The sequence below is a fragment of the Staurois parvus genome, unplaced genomic scaffold, assembly GCF_062004578.1.
Source record: "Staurois parvus isolate SC_StPar_1 unplaced genomic scaffold, SC_StPar_1.0 ptg000927l, whole genome shotgun sequence".
Lineage (NCBI taxonomy): Eukaryota > Metazoa > Chordata > Amphibia > Anura > Ranidae > Staurois > Staurois parvus.
The window spans coordinates 45,041-65,770 of record NW_028318723.1 but is presented as its reverse complement, the minus strand read 5'-3'; the positions used below and the strand labels follow the sequence as shown (position 1 = coordinate 65,770).

Here is a 20,730-nt window from a genome sequence, read left to right as displayed (position 1 = left end):
CTCAGCCCCCTTCTGGTTATTCTTCTTCCCAGGGATTGGCTGAGGCTGTATGAATATGCAAACACAGGGTCTGCCTCTTTCAACCAACTAAATTCTAGAACACACTAGAAAGCAGGGGGGGTAGTTGAGCCTGCAACCAGCAGTACCCAGAACAGCCAAAAGCAATCAAAATTTGCTCCCCTAGCTACAGGGGAGCCAAAAGCTAAATTTGCCTTATTCATACTAGCAACTAGGAGGGTGCTACATCAAGATGAGAAATACTATCTAAGAATTTTGCAGCTTAATATCTATATTTTTCTTCCATGTGGGTACCCCTTGAAATTTTCCACATTTTGTCATGTTACAACCAAAAATTTAAATGTATTTTATTGGAATTTTATGTGATAGACCAACACAAAGTGGCACAAAATTGTGAAGTGGAAGAAAAATGATAAATAGTTTTCAAAATTTTTTTGTACAAATATCTGAAAAGTGTGGCGTGCATTTGTATTCAGCCCCCTTTACTCTGATACCCCTAACTAAATCTAATGGAAACAATTGCCTTCAGAAGTCACCTAATTTATAAATAGTGTCATATGACAAAATGTGGAACATTTCAAAGGGTATGAATACTTTTTCAAGGCATTGTATACCTGTGCTCAAATCCCAATATCTTGTACATGCTTTTATCTATCAGGTGCTAAAGGGGGTGTAACCACATATTAAGACTGAAAAATTCTGAAAGGTATATATCAGTGTGCAGAGGGTTCCTTCAGAATTTCTAGTGTTAATATGTGGTTACACCCCTTTAGCACCTGATGGATAAATGCATGTACAAGATATTGGGATTTGAGCACAGGTATACCTTATTTGTAACTAAGTATTAATGTCTGTACTGTGTGCTTATTGTGTGGCAAACATTGATTTGTTGCTTTTCCCTGCTTAGCAGGGAAAAGAAACAAAGCGATCGTTCCCTCTGTTTATCAACACAAGGCTCTAGGCCAGTGATGGCGAACCTTTTTGAGCCCGAGTGCCCAAAACTGCAACACAAACCAACTTTTTTATTTCAAAGTGCCAACACTGCAATTAACCACTTGCCTACCTGGACGCATTGACAGACGGCACTGATCGGTGGCACTGCTGGGCATCATTGATGGGTGGCACTGATGGGCAGCACTGATGGGCGACACTGCTGGGCACTGACAGGTGGCACTGCTGGGCAGCACTGACAGGTGGCACTGCTGGGCAGCGCTGACAGGCGACACTGCTGAGCACTGATGGGTGACACTGCTGGGCACTGATGGATGACACTGCTGGGCATCATTGATGGGTGGCACTGATGGGCAGCACTGATGGGCGACACTGCTGGGCACTGACAGGTGGCACTGCTGGGCAGCACTGACAGGTGGCACTGCTGGGCAGCACTGACAGGCGACACTGCTGGGCACTGATGGGTGACACTGCTGGGCACTGATGGATGGCACTGCTGGGCATCATTGATGGGTGGCACTGATGGGCAGCACTGATGGGCGATACTGCTGGGCACTGACATGTGGCACTGCTGGGCAGCACTGACAGGTGGCACTGCTGGGCAGCACTGACAGGCGACACTGCTGGGCACTGATGGATGGGACTGCTGGGCATCATTGATGGATGGCACTGATGGGCAGCACTGATGGGCGACACTGCTGGGCACTGATGGATGACACTGCAAGCAATCTCACCTCTGGCAGCGTCGGTGTGGCTTCCAACCCAGCAGCTCATTCCCATCCACGCTGAACACGTTGCCCCTGGCCCCGGAGCAGTGTGGGAGCCTCTTCCTCTCTTCCGCGCCCATCCCCGGGTACATCACCCCTGGTGCCAGAGCCGCATTGGAGCCGTTTCCTCTCGTCCACGCCCACCCTGGCCCCAGAGACATGTGGGAAATGTAGTTTGATGGGGATCCAGTGTGGACGAGATCTGGATGGCCGGTCCATGCGCGCTCATCATCCTCTTCTTCCTGGCGTGCCCACTGAGATGGCTCTGCGTGCCAGCTCTGGCACGCGTGCCATAGGTTCGCCATCACTGCTCTAGGCTGTGATTTGGCACAGCCGATCAGCATGTCCCGGCCATCAATCATTGGCCAGGTTCTGTTGACGAACTCCCACTGTGCCAAATCACAGGGGAGTAGGCGGGCAGGGACACGTGTGTGCCTCAAACCTGGAAACAGGCAGTGTTGTACCAGTATGCTGCAGTGCCTGTAGCTGCCATCCTTTCATAGTATACAGGTGAAACTCGAAAAATTAGAATATTGTGCAAAAGTTCATTTATTTCAGTGCAGCAACTTAAAAGTTTAAACTAATATGTGATATAGACTCATTACATGCAAAGCAAGATAGTTCAAGCTGTGATTTGTCATCATTGTGATGATTATAGCTTACAGCTCATGAAAACCCCAAATCCACAATCTCAGAAAATTGGAATATTGTGAAAAGGTGGAATATTCTCGGCTCAAAGTGTCCCACTCTAATCAGCTGATTAAGCCATAACACCTGCAAAGGATTCCCGAGCCTTTAAATGGTCTCTCAGTCTGGTTCAGTAGGAATCACAATCATGGGAAAGACTGCTGACCTGACAGTTGAGCAGAAAACCATCACTGACACCCTCCATAAGGAGGGAAAGCCTCAAATGGTAATTGCAAAAGAAGTTGGATGTTCCCAAAGTACTGTATCAAAGCACATTAATAGAAAGTTATGTGGAAGGGAAAAGTGTGGAAGAAAAAGGTGCACAAGCAGCAGGGATGACCACAGCCTGGAGAGGATTGTCAGGAAAAGGCCATTCAAAAGTGTTGGGGACTTTCACAAGGAGTGGACTGCGGCTGGAGTCAGTGCATCAAGAGCCACCACACACAGACGGATCCTGGACATGGGCTTCAAATGTCGTATTCCTCTTGTCAAGCCGCTCCTGAACAACAAACAACTTACCTGGCTAAAGAAAAACAGACCTGGTCTGTTGCTCAGTGGTCCAAAGTCCTCTTTTTTGATGAGAGCAACTTTTGCATTTCATTTGGAAACCAAGGACCCCGAGTATGGAGGAAGAATGGAGAGGCCCAAGGACCCAGAGTATGGAGGAAGAATGGAGAGGCCCAAGGACCCCGAGTATGGAGGAAGAATGGAGAGGCACACACTGCAAGATGCTTGAAGTCCAGTGTGAAGTTTCCACCGTCTGTGTTGATTTGGGGAGCCATGTCGTCTGCTGGTGTTGGTCCACTGTGCTTCATTAAGTCCAGGGTCACAGCCATCTACCAGGAGATTTTGGAGCACTTCATGCTTCCTTCCGCAGACGAGCTTTATGGGGATGCTGACTTCATTTTCCAGCAGGACTTGGCACCGCCCACATTGCAAAAAGCACCAAAAACCTGGTTCAATGACCGTGGGATTACTGTGCTTGATTGGCCAGCAAACTCGCCTGACCTGAACCTCATATAGAATCTATGGGGCATTGCCAAGAGAAACATGAGAGACATGAGACCGAACAATGCAGAAGAGCTGAAGGCCGCTATTGAAGCATCCTGGTCTTCCATAACACCTCAGCAATGCCACAGGCTGATAGCTTCCATGCCACGCCGCATTGAGGCAGTAATTGCTGCAAAAGGGGCCCAAACCAAGTACTGAGTACATATGCATGCTTCTACTTTTCAGAGGTCCGATATTGTTCTATGTACAATCCTTGTTTTATCGATTGCAAGTAATATTCTAATTTTCTGAGATTGTGGATTTGAGGTTTTCATGAGCTGTAAGCCATAATCATCACAATGATGACAAATCACGGCTTGAACTATCTTGCTTTGCATGTAATGAGTCTATCTCATATATTAGTGTCACCTTTTAAGTTGCATTACTGAAAAAAATGAACTTTTGCACGATATTCTAATTTTTTGAGTTTCACCTGTATGTATGGCAGCGGGTCGGCTAGAGGTTAATTGAGGGAGGGAGGTTAGACCTCCATGATCTAGGAATCCGGATTCTAGCAACCAGCAAGAAGTGCAGAAGACCTCTTGTGGCACTTGAGTTTGGACCCGGGAGTAGAAAGAGGAATGTGATTTCTGTTGCTCCGGTGATGCTCCTCATTTATTCAAATATAGCAAAAATGTGTGCCCAGAAGGGCAAGACCACCAGATGTGTAACATGGTCCCCCTACGTATGGAAAATTTTACTATCATCATCATCACGCAGTAACAGGTACACTGGTAAATCATAGGGCCTGTTATGATTTGGTCCTCTAAACCAGTGGTCCTCAACCTTTTTTCAGTCAAGGCTCCCTTTAAAATTCTGCACCATCTCGTGGCATCCCATTCTAAAATTTAAAAAAACTAAACTAACTGTTTTATATAACACAGAAACATCCACACACATAGGACACCCAATGTTATAGGTGATTTATTCTTCCAAAACGAAGACACTTTTGCACACTGCAACTGACTAGTATTCTAATGTTTGTCTTCTCCCACATTCAGCTAATGTGACCCCAGTGCTGGTAGAGGGGGGCAGGGGAGGGGCAAACAAGGATGCTGTGCTGGCACCCAATGTCTTTTTTTATTAACCAATGACATCATTGGTTGTTAAGATGCCAATACCAGGCAGGTTGTAATGGTGCACGAAGAAAACCTTTGGATTCATGTAAGTAAAAGGCAGGCTTGATCCACCAGTTGGTTTGTTTAAAATATTTGGGTGATTTATGGGCATTTGCCAAGGCACCCCTGAAGAAACCTGGTGACACCCCAGGGTGCCTGAGCACCCTGGTTGAAAAAGGTTGCTCTAAACCGTATGGGCCCAAGAGAAAGTGTACCTTCTTCTCTCAAAACCCTTCCGTAATTTCTTTCACAATGTTTTTATTGAAAGACATTTTACCAGAGAACAAATAACAGAAATCAGAGTCATAAACTGGCAATGACAATGAATCAGGCCATTCACATATCAATACGAATAGGCCTTGTGCAAAGGGAAAACAGAGGATTGGTCTTAAGATAAAGTCCCAGAAAATGATGTGTTCCACTGAGGGTATGTAGCACCCCTCTAGTTTGCTAGTGTGAGATAGTTAGCTGTTTCTAGAGAGAAAGTCCGAGTATCAGCCTGAGCATAAGTCAGCTGGGTCAAATTTAGATCATGGTTGAGGGCTCTGCGGGTAAGTTACTTGATATCTCCCCCTGATCTAGAGACTTGGAGACTCTATAGAACTTAGTGGGTGGGGCTGAGGAGGCGCTGACCTGTACACTTATGGGACTCTGACCAATCCCCAAGCAGGAGGCTTAGCAAGAGGTCAGGGCAGCCTTTAATTGTGACAGAGCGTGCTCATCAGCAGGAGAGTTCGGGTGGAAGATTTAGAAGATGCTGAGATGCAGGAGTCTGGGAGGGGGCCCAGTGATAAGGGGCCTACCTACAGGCTGGGACCTGGAAGCGAGGATCACTTAGCCTCACCGGCCCCCAGAGAGAGGAACATCTGTGGAGCCAGGGAAGGAGCCAGCCCAGCAGAAGGCCTGAAGGCAGCCACCAATCCAGCAAGCTCACAGGAAGAAGACTGAGTGAGTAATCCCACACACCCTGGGCCAGATAAGAGGAGAAGGCACTCTGGTTGGAAACCTGACTAGCTCCTTGCCTGGGACTGTTTAACTTTAAAGTGGCAGCATCAGGATCCCCTTGCTCAGGGATTTCCTCAGGCAGCTGGGTGAAGAAGAGGAATTGACTGGGGTCTGGGCTTACACCAGGAAAGGCTGGAGACCTCTCCAAGAGGAGAATTGTCTGTCTTTGGACCTGTACATAATTGTTAATAAGTTGTACTGTTCCTTGGGAATCCCATACACTCCTCAAACTCATCCAAGTTCAGTACCCCTTAGTAAAGCAAAAAACCAAGCTCAAGGACTGTTTATTGTCTCCTGCATACAAGGCTTGAAGACAATGTGTGTTGTCTGGCTGTGCAGAACGATAGGGGGATCCAAAACTTAGCAACTCTTAAGGGGGTAGTGCTACAGGTATAAAAAAAAAATAACTCCAGAATTACATACACAGTCAGTGATGATGTACTGCAGGATCCAGGAGGTTATAAACTGGTGCCAAAGTGAGACCTGAAACAACACCTGGGGTTGACCTGGGGATAATATATGGAGCTGAAAGGCAAGGCCAGAGCTCAGTGGAGTGTCCAAGAGAACCAGCTCATGCGGTAAGCAAGGTTAGGCTCACACAAAGTGTGTGGTGCTCTTAGATCGTAAAAATAGGAACACAAGAAGACAAAAAATGGTATGTGGTGATCCGGTTCGGCAGTAGTAGATTTTGCACTGAATAGAAAGAGAGAAGGAAAATGAGTAATAGGAAGAAAGGAGGGAGGAGGGAGAGAGAAGAAAAAGGAAGGGGGGAAGAGGAGAGGGGAAGCTAGGTGGGGGGGAGAGAGCAAAATCCCTCCCCGAGAGGCCCACTAGTAACTTTTTAGACAAGCCCAGGTAGCACCTCACAGGTTCCAGAAACCACGTAGGCAGGCTCATCAATGGAAACTGATCCATCCAGGGCTGCCAAATCCACAAAAATATAACGTGCATGTCCATGAGAATTGCCATTAGTTTCTCATTAACAAGTGTCCTATGTACCCGCCTTTTCACTTCATCAAGTAAAAGAAGGGATGTTTTTCAAGCTTGTGCAATGGTCTGCTTAGTGGCCATGAAAATATGGGTTGCCAGTTTGTTTTCCTATTTCATAATGCCTGATATTGGTTTGTGAAGTAGGGTTTCCCATGGGTCCTTGCATCTGTTAAGGTGGAATACCATATTGACCATGGCATAGACTCGAATCCATCCATCCATTTAACTTTGGGACAAGTCCACCATAGATGCTTAATGTCGCCTGGTTCTACTCAACCCCGAAAGCATTGTAGGGGATAAGTTGGGAGGTATTTTGCAATTGTCACCAGGGTATAATATCACATAGACATGACCTTGAATGAGTTTTCCAATGCTATAACATTTTACAGAGAGTGAAGAGACTCCCACATCTTAGTCCAATCTGCAGGGTCTTGCGAGGCTCCAAAGTCTAGTTCCCACTTTGCGCAATAGGAAGGGGCCTGAGCAGTGGTAGCATTTAGAAGAGAGTGATATGACAATGAGACTAAGCCTTGGGTGGTCAAGCAGATTTAACAAAGAGATTCAAACACTGTGGAGGGTTTAAATCGGTCATAGTTCTAAATCTAGAATGTGGCAAATTTGAATATAATGGTAACGTTCTGAGTCTAGAATTTCATGAGCGTCTTTCCACCACTAAGAGACCATAAGACCACCACCAATCAAAGCTGTGGGGGTTTTTAAGACTCAAAGGGTCGAGGGGGCATCTGCAAATCTCCAAAAGAGGTAAGCGAGTGGAGATCCATGAAGGCCATACCACTCCCATACCAATAAATATGATCAAAAATTGGGTTTAAAGGTTTAGGACGGAGTTGAGGGTGTAACCAAAGCAGTGATGAAAATGGGACAGGATCCATAGCTAACATACCCATATAGGTCCAAACAGGCGCCACTGTTTCTGCACCATCTACGCCAAAACTGCAATTAGTGCGATCTTGCAGAAATGGGTTCGGTTTGGCGTTCCCAATCCTCCTCTGACCTTCTGCATATAGAGTACCATGTTAATGAGCCGTGGTCTAAATGACCCCAAAATTATATTAAGAACAAGACGTTACAAAGAATGCAGTACATGGGAGGGAACCAGGAATGGCAAAACTCAACCCTTCAATCATTTCTAGGATACATTTCTGGAATTGTGAACATTACTAAGCTGCTGGAATAACATCTTTTTTGGAATGCAATATAAATAGTAGTATGTTCCCACCACATGCAATGTCCTTTGTGTTCACGCACAGTACTCATCTAGCATCTCTCAGTTTTTGAATTTATATTTCCTCAGCAGTTTTCTTTTTTTTCCTGCAATTTCTGTTCATTACATTAACCCACAATACTCTATTTTTTTCTCTTCTGCTTATTTCTGATGTTGATGGTCTCCACATTTCGCCTACTCTTCTGTATGGGTAACAGAGTGCACTGTCTATCTCACTATTCCTCCTCTGTTCCAGGGTGACAGTTCCATGTAGCAGGTATCAAGATATGTTTTTAACTGTTTTAAAAGCAGAGCTCCAAGCAAACAGTGAAATACTCATAAAAATAGTTATGTAGCAGTACCCCCTTAGGAGTCACTAGAGATTTGGGTCCCCCTATAGTCCAGCAAAACCAGGCAACACGCATTTCCTTCCAGCCTTGCACTCCAGAGACTTCTGTTGCTGTGACTTAGATGATGTTCAGAGCACATTTTATGCCCAATTCATGCAAAACTCCACGTAATCCCAAGGGGTTCACATACTTTTTCTTGCAACTGTATGTGGATTGGATGAGGTTTAAACCGCATCTAATCTGCGTGACGTGAAATAACATTGCTTCCTATGGTGCCTGTTCACATACTGTATGCCTGGTGCACTAGTGGTGCAGATTGAAAATGAGTCCTGTCCGATTTCTGAGCAGTGCAGTCATAGTTTAAAGGTTATTGACTTCTATGGGAACCGTTTCTAAACCGCACGTCATCAGTTGTGAACAGGATAAAATCCTGACCAGAACTGCTGAACAAACAATGTGACAGTTAGCTGTGAAACCTGACCTTCAATCCGCACTGCACATGTATTTATTTATTTCAGGTACTTATATAGCGCCGTCAATTTACGCAGCACTTTACATATATATTGTACATTCACATCAGTCCCTAACCCTCAAGGGGCGTACAATCTAAGGTCCCTAACTCACATTCATACATACACATACTAGGGACAATTTAGACAGGAGCCAATTCACCTACCAGCATGTCTTTGGAGTGTGGGAGGAAACCAGAGTACCCGGAGGAAACCCACGCAAGCACAGGGAGAACATGCAAACTCCAGGCAGGTGGTGCTATGGTTTGGATTTGAACCCATGACCCTAGTAGTGCCAGGTGGAAGTGCTAACCATTTAGTCACTGTGCTGCCCATTTATGATTCCACTCTCAGCCTAACATTATAACTGTCATAGAGAATTGAGGGTCTATCGTTATCCCCAATCTGCTACCTTTCTTTCACTTCTCCTTGTCTTTCATCAATCAAAATGCCTTCCCTCTGCATCTCCTCCCCGGTTAGCTCTCTCCTTTGCCATGTTTAACTTTAAAGTGGAGTTCCATTCAAAAGTGGAAGCTCCGCTTGTTTGCCTCCCCCCCCCCACTCCACTGTCATATTTGGCACCTTTTGGGGGGAGGAGAGAGCGGGTACCTGGCTTTGACAGGTACCCACTCCCACTTCCGGTTCAGTTTGCCACATCGAAGTGAGCCCGGAAGTTTGGCCCCTTCCTTTCTCCTGCAGTCTCCTGGGAACCTTCACAGGTCCCAGAAGACTGCCAGACCAAAGAGAATGCGCAGCGAGACTCGCGCATGCGCTGTGGGCACCCAGCTGTGAAGCCGCAAGCCGTCACAGCCTGGTACCCACAATAGTGATGCCAGCACCAAGAAGAGAAAAGGCAGAGAAGGGATGGCGTGGTTGAGTACATAGCTGGACCCCGGGACAGGTAAGTGTGTGTTTATTAAAAATCACCAGCTACAGTTCTTGTAGCTGCCGACTTTTATTAAACACAAAACTGACTGGAACTCCGCTTTAACTTTGTCTCCTCCATGCCTCCCTACAGTTTAGAACCAGTGGCAAAATTGGCCTCCGCTATGATCCCCCACACCCATAAAATCAATGTTCAGCTGCTGTTCCGGTACTTCTCCCCCTATGGTCCATGATCATCTCCCAATCTGCCTACTCCCTCTATTGACTCCCTGGTCAGCTCTTGCCCTCCTCTCTCCCAAAGTTCCATGGTCAGTTGGCACTCCTCTCTCCCTTCTACTCTCTGCCATATTAAGCGTTAACTTTGTGTTGTCCCCCTCCTCAGTTGAGAACCAGTTGCAAATCAGCCTGCTCTATGCTCCCCCCACCCCCTGACCCAAGAAACCCACGCTAAGCTGTTGTTCTGGTGCCTTTTGCCCTATGATTCATGATCAGCTCCTCTTTCTATCTTCTACTGCTGCTTTCCCTTTCTATCTTCTACATGGTCAGCTCACAACTCCCCCCCCGCCTCTTCCAATGTTCAATGGTCAGTTGCCTCTCCCCCTCCACCATCTGCCATCTTCAGCATTAACGTTGTCTCCTCTGTGTGGCCTCTCCCATTCCAGACCCAGTGGCAAATTGGCCTCTTCTATGCTCCCCCACACCCATAAAACCCACGTTAAGCTGTTGTCCTGGTGCCTTTTGTCCTATGATCCATGATCAGCTCCTACTCTGCCTTCTATCTTCCACATGGTCAGCTCTCAACCCCCCCCCCCCCCCCACCTCTTCCAATGTTCAATGGTCAGTTGCCTCTCCCCCTCCACCATCTGCCATCTTCAGCATTAACGTTGTCTCCTCTGTGTGGCCTCTCCCCATTCCAGACCCTCCTCTATGCTCCCCCACACCCATAAAACCCATGTTCAGTTGTTGCTCTGATGCTTTTTTCCCTATGATCCATAATCAGTTTCCACTCTGTCAGCTCTTTCAATCTACTCTCTGATCAGTTCTCACTCTCTTCCCCACCTATCTCAATGTTTCATGGTCAGCTGGTGCATCTTTCTCTCTTTCACCTTCTGCCATATACAGTTTTACTTTGCCTCCTCTATGCCTCCCCCACCCAAAAAAAACATTTTCAGTTGCTGTTCTGGTGCAATTTCCCCTTGGGTTCATGATGAGTGCCCACTCTGCCTGCTCTCTCTATCTACTCCCTGATCAGTTCTCACTATCTTCTCTGTCTCTCCCAATATTCCATGTGGTCAATTGGCACTGTTCTCCCCCCTTCACTGTCTGCCGTGTTCAGCAATAACTTTGTTTTCTCTTTGACCTCCTCTATGCACCCCTACACCCAGGGTCGTGGATAAGGGGGTACCACCAGTCTTCATATACGGGGCCCAGGCATTTGGGGGAATCGGATGTGGGCAGGGAGAGCGATTGGTACAGCAGGGGGACAATTACTGGAACCGATCCCCTGTATGGCTCTCTCTGCAGCAGCCGAGAGCAAGCTTCTTCTCCTCTCCCTCCCAGTGGCTTTCAACTGCTGCAAAGAAATCCATACAGGGGATCGGTTTCAGTAATTGCCCCCCACTGCACTCATCACCTTCCCTGTACACCATATGTTTCCCCCTGCTGCCCAGGCCCCCCCATGTGCCCCCACCACCCACAGTGCTGCTGACTTCCCTCCTCTCCTTCCCACCAGCAGCTGCAAGTACACAATAGGATCCTTCAGGCTGGAGAATGGGGGAAAGGACTAGTAAATATGTCACATTTACCAACCCCTTCCTTTCTTGAATGAACACAATGAGTGACCGGTACCAATTAATCACTGTATTCATTCATAATTGAAGCATAGTAAACTGATTTTTGGGGGCTGTCAGGTTGGCTGTATGGGGCCCCATGGTTTCTAACAGCAGCCCTGCCTACACCCATAAAATCCATGTTCAGCTGTTGTTCTGGTGCCTCTTCCCTATGTTCCTTGATCGGCTCCCACTCTGCCTCGTGATTATCTCCTGCTCTCTTTTCTAGACCTTCAGCTCCAATAACAGCTAATACTCTTCCACCCGGTACCAATCAATCGCTGTGTTCATTCATAACTGAAGCATAGTAAACTGATTTTTGGGGGGCTGTCAGATTGGCTGTATGGGGCCCCATGGTTTCTAACAGCAGCTCTGCCTACACCCATAAAATCCATGTTCAGCTGTTGTTCTGGTGCCTCTTCCCTATGTTCCTTGATCGGCTCCCACTCTGCCTCGTGATTATCTCCTGCTCTCCTTTCTAGACCTTCAGCTCCAATAACAGCTAATACTCTCCCACCCGGTACCAATCAATCACTGTGTTCGTTCATAATTGAAGCATAGTAAACTGATTTTGGGGGGCTGTCAGATTGGCTGTATGGGGCCCCATGGTTTCTAACAGCAGCCCTGCCTACACCCATAAAATCCATGTTCAGCTGTTGTTCTGGTGCCTCTTCCCTATGTTCCTTGATCGGCTCCCACTCTGCCTCGTGATTATCTCCTGCTCTCCTTTCTAGACCTTCAGCTCCAATAACAGCTAATACTCTCCCACCCGGTACCAATCAATCACTGTGTTCATTCATAACTGAAGCATAGTAAACTGATTTTTGGGGGGCTGTCAGATTGGCTGTATGGGGCCCCATGGTTTCTAACAGCAGCTCTACCTACACCCATAAAATCCATGTTCAGCTGTTGTTCTGGTGCCTCTTCCCTATGTTCCTTGATTGGCTCCCACTCTGCCTCGTGATCATCTCCTGCTCTCCTTTCTAGACCTTCAGCTCCAATAACAGCTAATACTCTCCCACCATGATCAATGGCCATCTTCGCCAAAAAAAATAAATGTTTTGCTAACGTATATGCTGATTGGCCAGTGACACATAAGTCAGATGGTTTAACTTACCCTGTTCATGAATAGGCACACATATGTTAGTGTAAATAAAAGGAATAATACATCTCTGAAATAATCGGCAGGCAAGCATTATGACAAGAATAGGAAGATAGGATTATAATAAATTCTCTTTGATTAATGTAACATGCAAAACCTTGACATGTTTTTCATCCGACTTCATAGAAAATATGTTTAGAATGCAGAAGATGAAAGAATGACGAATGAAGTGTGTCTTATGCGTATTAGGAAATAGGAAAAGCCAGATTTCCTTCTGTTGCATGCTTTAGTGAACACACAAAGTAACTTAGCAGTATTAACAATTCTTTGTCCTTTGTCAGACAGGTCAGCAAGGCAGATGGTTCAGCTCTTGCCTCCCGTCATGGCTGCCTTTTTCGGGAGGTCTCTGCTTGCCTGGATTTCCGATTGGTTCAGCAGGTGTTTCACGATGCTATACACGAAGTGAGGAGAGATGCAGACAGATCTGCTCATATGAAACCACCATTGTACATCAGCGAGGAGAGGGCTCTGCTTGGCCTGCCTCCCATGTCCTCCTCTGCAATGTCCAGCCGTCATGGCATGCCTACCCTCAGCACCTTATCACCCCTAAGTTACAAAGAGATCCCCTCTGTGGCTCAAGCCAAACTTGTTACCGTGAAGTCATCTAGAGCCCAAAGCAAACGTAAGGCACCAACGTTGACCCTTCTGAAGGGGTTTAAGATTTTTTAAGGATGAAAAGGCCAAACGCCTTATTGGCATGAAGCACAGTGTTCTGAATCACTATTTATGGACTGGATCACAAAATAACTAAAAGATGGCCAAGGTCTAAAGCCAATGCATCTAAAACTATAAATTTTAATTCTTGAGGTTGACAATGCAATGAACAAGGTCATGCCGAGGGGTAGTCAAAAAGTTGGCCACCCTTGGGTGTTTCAGCAAGACGGGGGTTGATAAAAGGATCTGCAGAAGTAGTGGGGAAAGGGGGCTCACTTTGGTCATTTTGCCATGGTGCTGAAGGGTCTTGCCCCGGCACTGGTAGTGAAGAACAGCACAAGTTGAGGAACATTGCGACTACGCTATACAATCCACCCCATGATGTCCATTTTACTCAGATATCATACCTATTTATTCATGAGCTACAAGTGACATCTACTTGGAAGACAGTGGAAATAAAGATGATATTTTGGTCCTTGATACTTAAAATGTTGCATTTTTTTGAAGGTCACACATAGCGCAGGTTGCCGTTATGCTTCTTACTGGATTTGGAAAGAAGAGGGTCAACTTAACATCAAAGAACAGGCTTTACATTATATGACGGAACTGAACGCCAAACACCTGATGATGTGCTATCCAGATGTTTAGACTGCTCCTGCTGCCAAACTCACATCCCTGTTATCAAAGAGCCGGATGTCTGATCAGCGTGTTGACTGCGCCCGTTGGCTTCTGCTGAACCTCCACCATCTAGAACTTGTTCATCTGCCAGCTTCCATTATACACAGCAGCAGCCTGGACTGCAGATACAGCACACAGAGATCTCAGCTTTATCCAATCTGTCTCTTCTGTTTTTAATTGTTTCAGCCATATCTAATATATTTCAATGTTCAGGGATTATGAACTGACAGACTGAAATTTTGGCTGTATGAAACAAAAAAAAGGGAGCTTATTGTATGCAGTAAATAAAAACAGCTTTATCACATATTGTTGCAGATCTGGTTGCTGAAGGTGGAAATGTTACCAATGTTTGGTCCATAGGTGATCTGGACACGGTTCACATGTGATTCAGTATGGTGCAGGGGCGGACTGACAACTCATGGTGCCACCGAGCAATAGGAGATCATGGGGCCCCTGTGTCCTTGCCCACACTCAAAAAAGCTTATAAAAAAGGTATCAGGGGCATTCCATGGGGCCCCCTACTGACCCCGGGCCCTAGGGCAGTGCCCGAGTGCTCGCATGGTCAGTCCGCCCCTGGTATGGTGTGATCCATTGTGAGTGCAAATTGTGCCTGAGCACAGAATTCTCTTTCAATGACTGCGAACAGACACAGGGATCACTGGGGTCTGGCTGGCAGAGGTGATAATGTAAGGCAGAGGTGTCAATCGCAATTTCATCGTGGGCCCCATCAGCATTATGGTTGCCCTCAAAGGGCCGGTTGTATCTGTAAGACTAGATGTCCAGAGTACATCAGATGTCAAGCCCCCCCTCTATCAGAAGTCAAGCGTCCCTCACCCTCCCTTAAATCACAGTCCCAACCTCTTACCTTGTGTTACTGCTGCCAGGGTGAAGCTGGGGGGCGAAGCTGGGAAGTAGAAAGTGCAGGGTCTAGAGAAGGTCCAGAAGAGGGCTGGAGTCAGCTGCCGGAGTCTGCCAGACCAGGAGAGGTGGAGTCAAGGTGGTGCTTTGGCTGCACAGAGAGGTGCAGGATCTGTAGGAGGAGTTCTGTCCTCCTCCCTGCTGCTGACTGAGACTGGGAAGTGCAGAGACAAGTCTCTCCTCAGCTACACAGAGATGGGTAGGATCTGTAGGAGGAGTTCTGTCCTCCTCTCCACTGGCAACTGAGACTGAGGAGGGCAGAGATGAGTCTGTCCTTGGCTACACAGAAAAGGGTAGGATCTGTAGGGGGAGTACTGTCCTCCTCTCCACTGGCAACTGAGATTGAGGAGGGCAGAGATGAGTCTGTCCTTGGCTACACAGAAAAGGGTAGGATCTATAGGAAGAGTTCTGTCCTCCTCTCCACTGGCGACTGAGACTGAGGAGGGCAGTGACGAGTCTCTCCTCGGCTGCACAGAGAAGGGTAGGATCTGTAGGAGTTCTGTCCTCCTCTTCATTGCTAACTGAGACTGGGGAGGGCAGAGATGAGCTTCTCCTTGGCTGCACAGAGAAGGGTAGGATCTGTAGGAGGAGTTCTGTCCTCCTCTCCACTGCTGACGGAGACTGGGGAGGGCAGAGACGAGCTTCTCCTTGGCTGCACGGAGAAGGGTAGGATCTGTAGGAGGAGTTCTGTCCTCCTCTCCACTGCTGACGGAGACTGGGGAGGGCAGAGACGAGCTTCTCCTCGGCTGCACAGAGAAGGGTAGGATCTGTAGGAGTTCTGTCCTCCTCTTCATTGCTAACTGAAACTGGGGAGGGCAGAGATGAGCTTCTCCTTGGCTGCACAGAGAAGGGTAGGATCTGTAGGAGGAGTTCTGTCCTCCTCTCCACTGCTGACGGAGACTGGGGAGGGCAGAGACTAGCTTCTCCTTGGCTGCACAGAGAAGGGTAGGATCTGTAGGAGGAGTTCTGAGCCATACTTGTAGATATGCCACAAAGGCAGTGGCCTGGGTTGCCATGCAGGTGAGGGGTGCACATTATCACGTTATATGGTGTACAGAGTGCCCCACAAAATGTAATTTCCTGCTTTTGTGATTGGCTTTGTGTCTGCTCTAAGTTTCAAGTCAGATTTTGGGCATCCTCTGTAACAGAAATTTCAGTTTTGGTGAGATACTCCCCAAGGGTTAACTACATCTAGAGGAATGCAGACACTGCAACTTTTTTCATCAGAACACTTAGAGTGCACTGGATGATTATAATGAACCAACCCCTGCCATTCACAGGACATGGGGAAATAAACAACTGTTTCTTCAGAGCAACAAAAGGTGGAAATCTGCAACAAAGTTAAAATCCTTGCAATTTACATTGATTACCCTGAGGAGATAGTTTTTTTTTCCACAAAAGTGGAACTACTCTCCACGTACGTATCTCATTGCCAGACATACAGTTGTGTTCAAAATAATAGCAGTCAGACATCACTAACCGGATCAATCACTGTTTTTGGTAGAAATGATATTTCTACATGGCAAATAATTTCCTAGCAGGTGTAGTAGAGTAATAGAAATCCAACAGACCCAACAGTCATGACATGCATGCTGCTGATTCTGTGTCATTGAATCACTCATTGAAAGGGGCGTGTTCAAAATAATAGCCGTGTGGAGTTCTATTAGTGAGGTCATTCATTCTTTGAAAAACAGGTGGCAATTATTGCCCTTATTTAAGGAAGGAGGGCAGCAAATGTTGGACATGCTGGTTACAGTGCATTTCTCTCTGAAATTCTGAGGAAAATGGGTCGTTCCAGACATTGTTCAGAAGAACAGCGCACCTTGATTAAAAAGTTGATTGGAGAGGGGAAAACATATAAAGAAGTGCAGAAAATGATCGGCTGCTCAGCTAAAATGATCGCAAATGCTTTAAAATGGCAACCAAAACCTGAAAGACGTGGAAGAAAGCGAAAAACTACCATTGGAATGGATAGAAGAATAGCCAAAATGGCGCGGACTCAGCCAACAATCAGCTCCAGGAAGATGAAAGAAGGTGTGACGTTCCCTGTGAGGACTGTTACAATTAGAAGACGCCTATGTGAAGCCAAGCTATCTGCAAGAAGCCCCCGCAAAGTCCCACTGTTGGAAAAAAGACATGTGCTGAAGAGGTTACAATCTGCCAAAGAGCACATTGACTGGCCTAAAGAGAAATGGCGCAACATTTTGTGGACTGATGAAAGATTGTTCTTTTGGGTCTAGTGGCCGGAGACAGTTTGTCAGACGACCCCCAAACACTGAATTCAAGCCACAGTACACTGTGAAGACAGTGAAGCATGGTGGTGCAAGCATCATGATATGGGGATGTTTCTCATACTACGGTGTTGGGTCTATTTATCGCATACCAGGGATCATGGATCAGTTTGAATACATCAGAATACTTGAAGAGGTCATGCTGCCTTATGCGGAAGAGGAAATGCCCTTGAAATGGGTGTTCCAACAAGACGACCCCAAACACACCAGTAAACGTGCAACATCTTGGTTCCAGACCAACAAGATGGACGTTATGGAGTGGCCAGCCCAATCCCCGGATCTTAATCCAATAGAAAACTTGTGGGGTGACATCAAAAATGCCGTTTCTGAGGCAAAACCAAGAAATAGAGAAGAACTGTGGAATGTGGTCCAATCATCCTGGGCTGGAATACCTGATCACAGGGGCCAGAAGTTGGGTGACTCCATGCAACACAGATGTACAGCAGTTCTCAGAAACAGTGCGACTACAACCAAATATTCATGAAGTCATTCAAAGGAAAGCAAAATCTTCAAACATTTCTCAGTTTATATAGTGAATGTTTGAGTTTGTAAAGAAGAATACAAACACTGCGATTTTTCTGAACCGTCTAATATTCACTTTTCTTCAATTTTCTTAGAGGAACAACACAAATTTGATATATTTTTCTTCATGTTTTGATTTGGAATAGAATGTGTCGTGTTCCCAATGCATTTGCGTGGATGGAAATAAAAGCTGTTAGAAGGATTTTTCAGCTTTATTCACTTTTTTCAACACACTGCTATTATTTTGAACACAACTGTACATGGGCAGCCCATTAACAGTACTGTGTTGAATCCATACATCTTGCCAATGGATGTCTGTTGCGGCACAGCACAATGTCCTGAGTTGCATTGCACTGGCAGAAATGGCATGTGCACCATTTTTGGTGTGTTAGGTAGCCCATTTAAATGAATGTGCTTCCCTAACGCAACACATGTTAACATGTATGATAACTCGGTTTATGCAGTCTTGCTGCCCACCACTTCGAGTATACACAAGCAATGCCATGAAGTCATCAACCTGTCCACAATCCTCATTCAAGAGTGTTGACTGCTGGGGGAGCCAGGAATAAGGTACTTATGCTTCTCTAATATATCTCACCCCAGACCAGGGGTCTCCAATTTACTTAACATAGGGCCAGTTTACTGCCCTTCAGTCTTTACGGGGGGGGGGCAGGTTCTGGCCATTGGGTGTAGAAAAGGGTGCGATGTCAGTAGGAAAAAATAATGCCCCATCTTTGGTATCAGTGGGAGGAATTGTGCCCTGTCATTGGTATCATTGGGCTCCATTGTTGGTGTCATTGGGAGAAATTGTGCCTCATCTGTGTCAGGGTCCTGTCCACGGCAAGAGTTCTGGAAGATCTGGCATTTCTGCCAGTACTCTACATGGTCGCAGAAGTACACATCAGCCTCAGTCTGGTGCCAGATGGCCTTTATAAGGAGGCTCATCACTTCCTCTAGTTGCTGGATGATCTCTAGCTCCCCGTGCCCTGTTCCTGTTCCCTGTGACTTTGACCCGTGATCTCCAGTTACCGACTCGGCTTGCTCCTGGACCTGTCTACTCTGCCTTACCCCTGATCTGACTTCGGCTTGGCTTACGGATACTCTCTCTCTCTCACTCCTCTGTGTATGACCTCGGCTATCCCATCTGACTACGTCCGCTCTGATTCCCACCTGGTACCTGACCTTGGCTTGAACCGACTACCCAGTAAACACCTAAATCCTGGAAGGGCTTGCATACCACGCACAGGCGCCTCCTGTCTGCAGACCTATCTCCATGCACCAGCTGTGCTTCTGAGTGGACCACCAACCAGCACTCCTACAGGCGACCTGTGCAACTTTGGGCCTGACTTCCGCTGTCCCACTCTCAGGGGAGTCCGGAACTTAGCCGCAAGGGAAGCCCTCTCTCCATTGGCCTCCATCACCAGGTACATGATAATCGGTGTCATTTGGAGGAATTGTGCCCCTTGGCATCAGCTGGGGGAATTTGGCCCCATTATTGGTACCAGTGGATGAAAAAGTGCCCCAAGGGTCAAATATAAGCAAGCATAGGTCCACATCTGGCCCTTGGAGACCTCTGCCATAGACTATATAGGGCAAATGTTATTAATAAAAGCTTTTCTGAGTTCAGCAATAAATGCCAACAGGGTCACATATGATTAAAAAGAACTTCAGCATGAGCCAATTCGTTCTAATACAAATTCCTTTTTATTTATTCATTTTTCATTCTAAACCTCAGATCCTTATAGTATAGATGGGGCCCATGTCTGTAACAGTCATCTTTTTTTTTTTTATATGGTTCAAAGTTTTTCTGCAGCTACTCCATCCACTCAGAGAAACAGTTCTAAGGAATGAAGTCAACCATAGAGATGCCTGAGGAGGTGCATTATTGATATCATTAAACATTAGCAGCAGTAGGGAATGGCATCTAATGTCTCCCCCTGTTGCGAATTAACTAAGCATTGAATTATCCCTGCTGAGATTACGGAGTTTCAGTGGCGTCCCTAGGAGGGTGCGGGCCGCACCAGGTGACACCATCACAGGGGGTGCAGGAGCAGGATGCCGAAACAGTGACAGCTGCCCCCGTGTAGCGGTAAAATGAGTATCCCCTGAAGCAACTGTGCATGTGCCGGTTTTAAGCCGAAGAAGCCGATCGCCAGCTCTGTGCTAAAGTCGGAGATCGGCTTCTTCAACCTGAAACCGGCACACGCGCAGTTGCTTCAGGTGATACATATCTTCAAGGGATACTCATTTTACCGCTACACTCCGCTGGTATTGTGTATTCTCTAGCATTGAATTGTCCGTTAAAATCTACGTATTTTGGTGCTTTGGTATGGCATACTATGAGCAGGATAGGCAAAATGGACCTGTAATAAAATAACGCTGTTTTACGACACTGTTCTCAACCCATTCTGTGCAAATCAAAACTACCAGCCTGGTGGACTTCAGTGCCCTGTAAATAAATATGTCCAGGTTTTTTACACATCCTCCTCAGGCATGTGTCTGACGAGCGATGTGATCTGCCCATCCTTCCACTGGACTTCGATGTCGCCTGGCTGAGGTTCCTTCTTTAGAGGCGTGTGCTCTTCTGTTGAATCGTCTTTCTCCAAAGTCACCACGGCCTGCTTTCCTTCTGGTTCTTCTGGCTGCTTCGCAGACATCTTCGCCTGGTGCAAGGCGATCATCTTCCTCTTTCTAAAGAATGAAAATAAGTAACAGAAAAGAAGACAAAAAATAAACTTCATAGAACATGATGGACATTGCTTGACTTGTATAAGAGACGTGCCTCTAGAGCAATCATCAACTTAGGGTTCCTCTACAGCAGTTGTCTGTGGCTCGGGGGCTAGATGCAGCCCTTTGCTTGCTTTTGTCTGGCCCTTGGGACATTATCCCACCCCCCAACCACTACTGTCAGCAACAGTGGGGCATAGTTCCTGCCAACAACATTGAAAATGGTGCTCTAGTCCTCTCACTGACACCAACGATGGGGCAATATTCCTCTCACGGATATCAATGATGGGCACTATTCCTTCAACTGACATAAGGGATGGGGCACTATTCCTCCCACTGACACCAATGATGGGGCACTAATCTTCCCACTGACACCAATGATGGGGCACTATTC

The 20,730-nt window shown here is 46.6% G+C and overlaps 2 protein-coding genes across 3 annotated transcripts in view; one reads left to right on the top strand and one right to left on the bottom strand.

Moving 5' to 3' along the window:
- RASL12 (RAS like family 12) overlaps positions 1 to 14,182 on the top strand; it is a 74,675-nt gene extending 60,493 nt beyond the window's left edge. Inside the window, exon 6 of the mRNA XM_089656658.1 lies at positions 12,828 to 14,182. Coding sequence (XP_089512784.1) covers positions 12,828 to 13,215 — 388 coding nt within the window. The 3' untranslated portion in view covers positions 13,216 to 14,182. The remainder of the gene's footprint in view (positions 1 to 12,827) is intronic.
- Positions 14,183 to 19,294: 5,112 nt separating this feature from the next.
- The window catches only part of SLC51B (SLC51 subunit beta), a 45,902-nt gene continuing 44,466 nt past the window's right edge, over positions 19,295 to 20,730 (bottom strand). For both annotated transcript variants that reach the window (XM_089656657.1, XM_089656656.1), the window contains exon 4: positions 19,295 to 20,300. In XM_089656657.1, the coding sequence (XP_089512783.1) occupies positions 20,084 to 20,300 (217 nt within the window). In that variant the 3' untranslated portion in view covers positions 19,295 to 20,083. The remainder of the gene's footprint in view (positions 20,301 to 20,730) is intronic.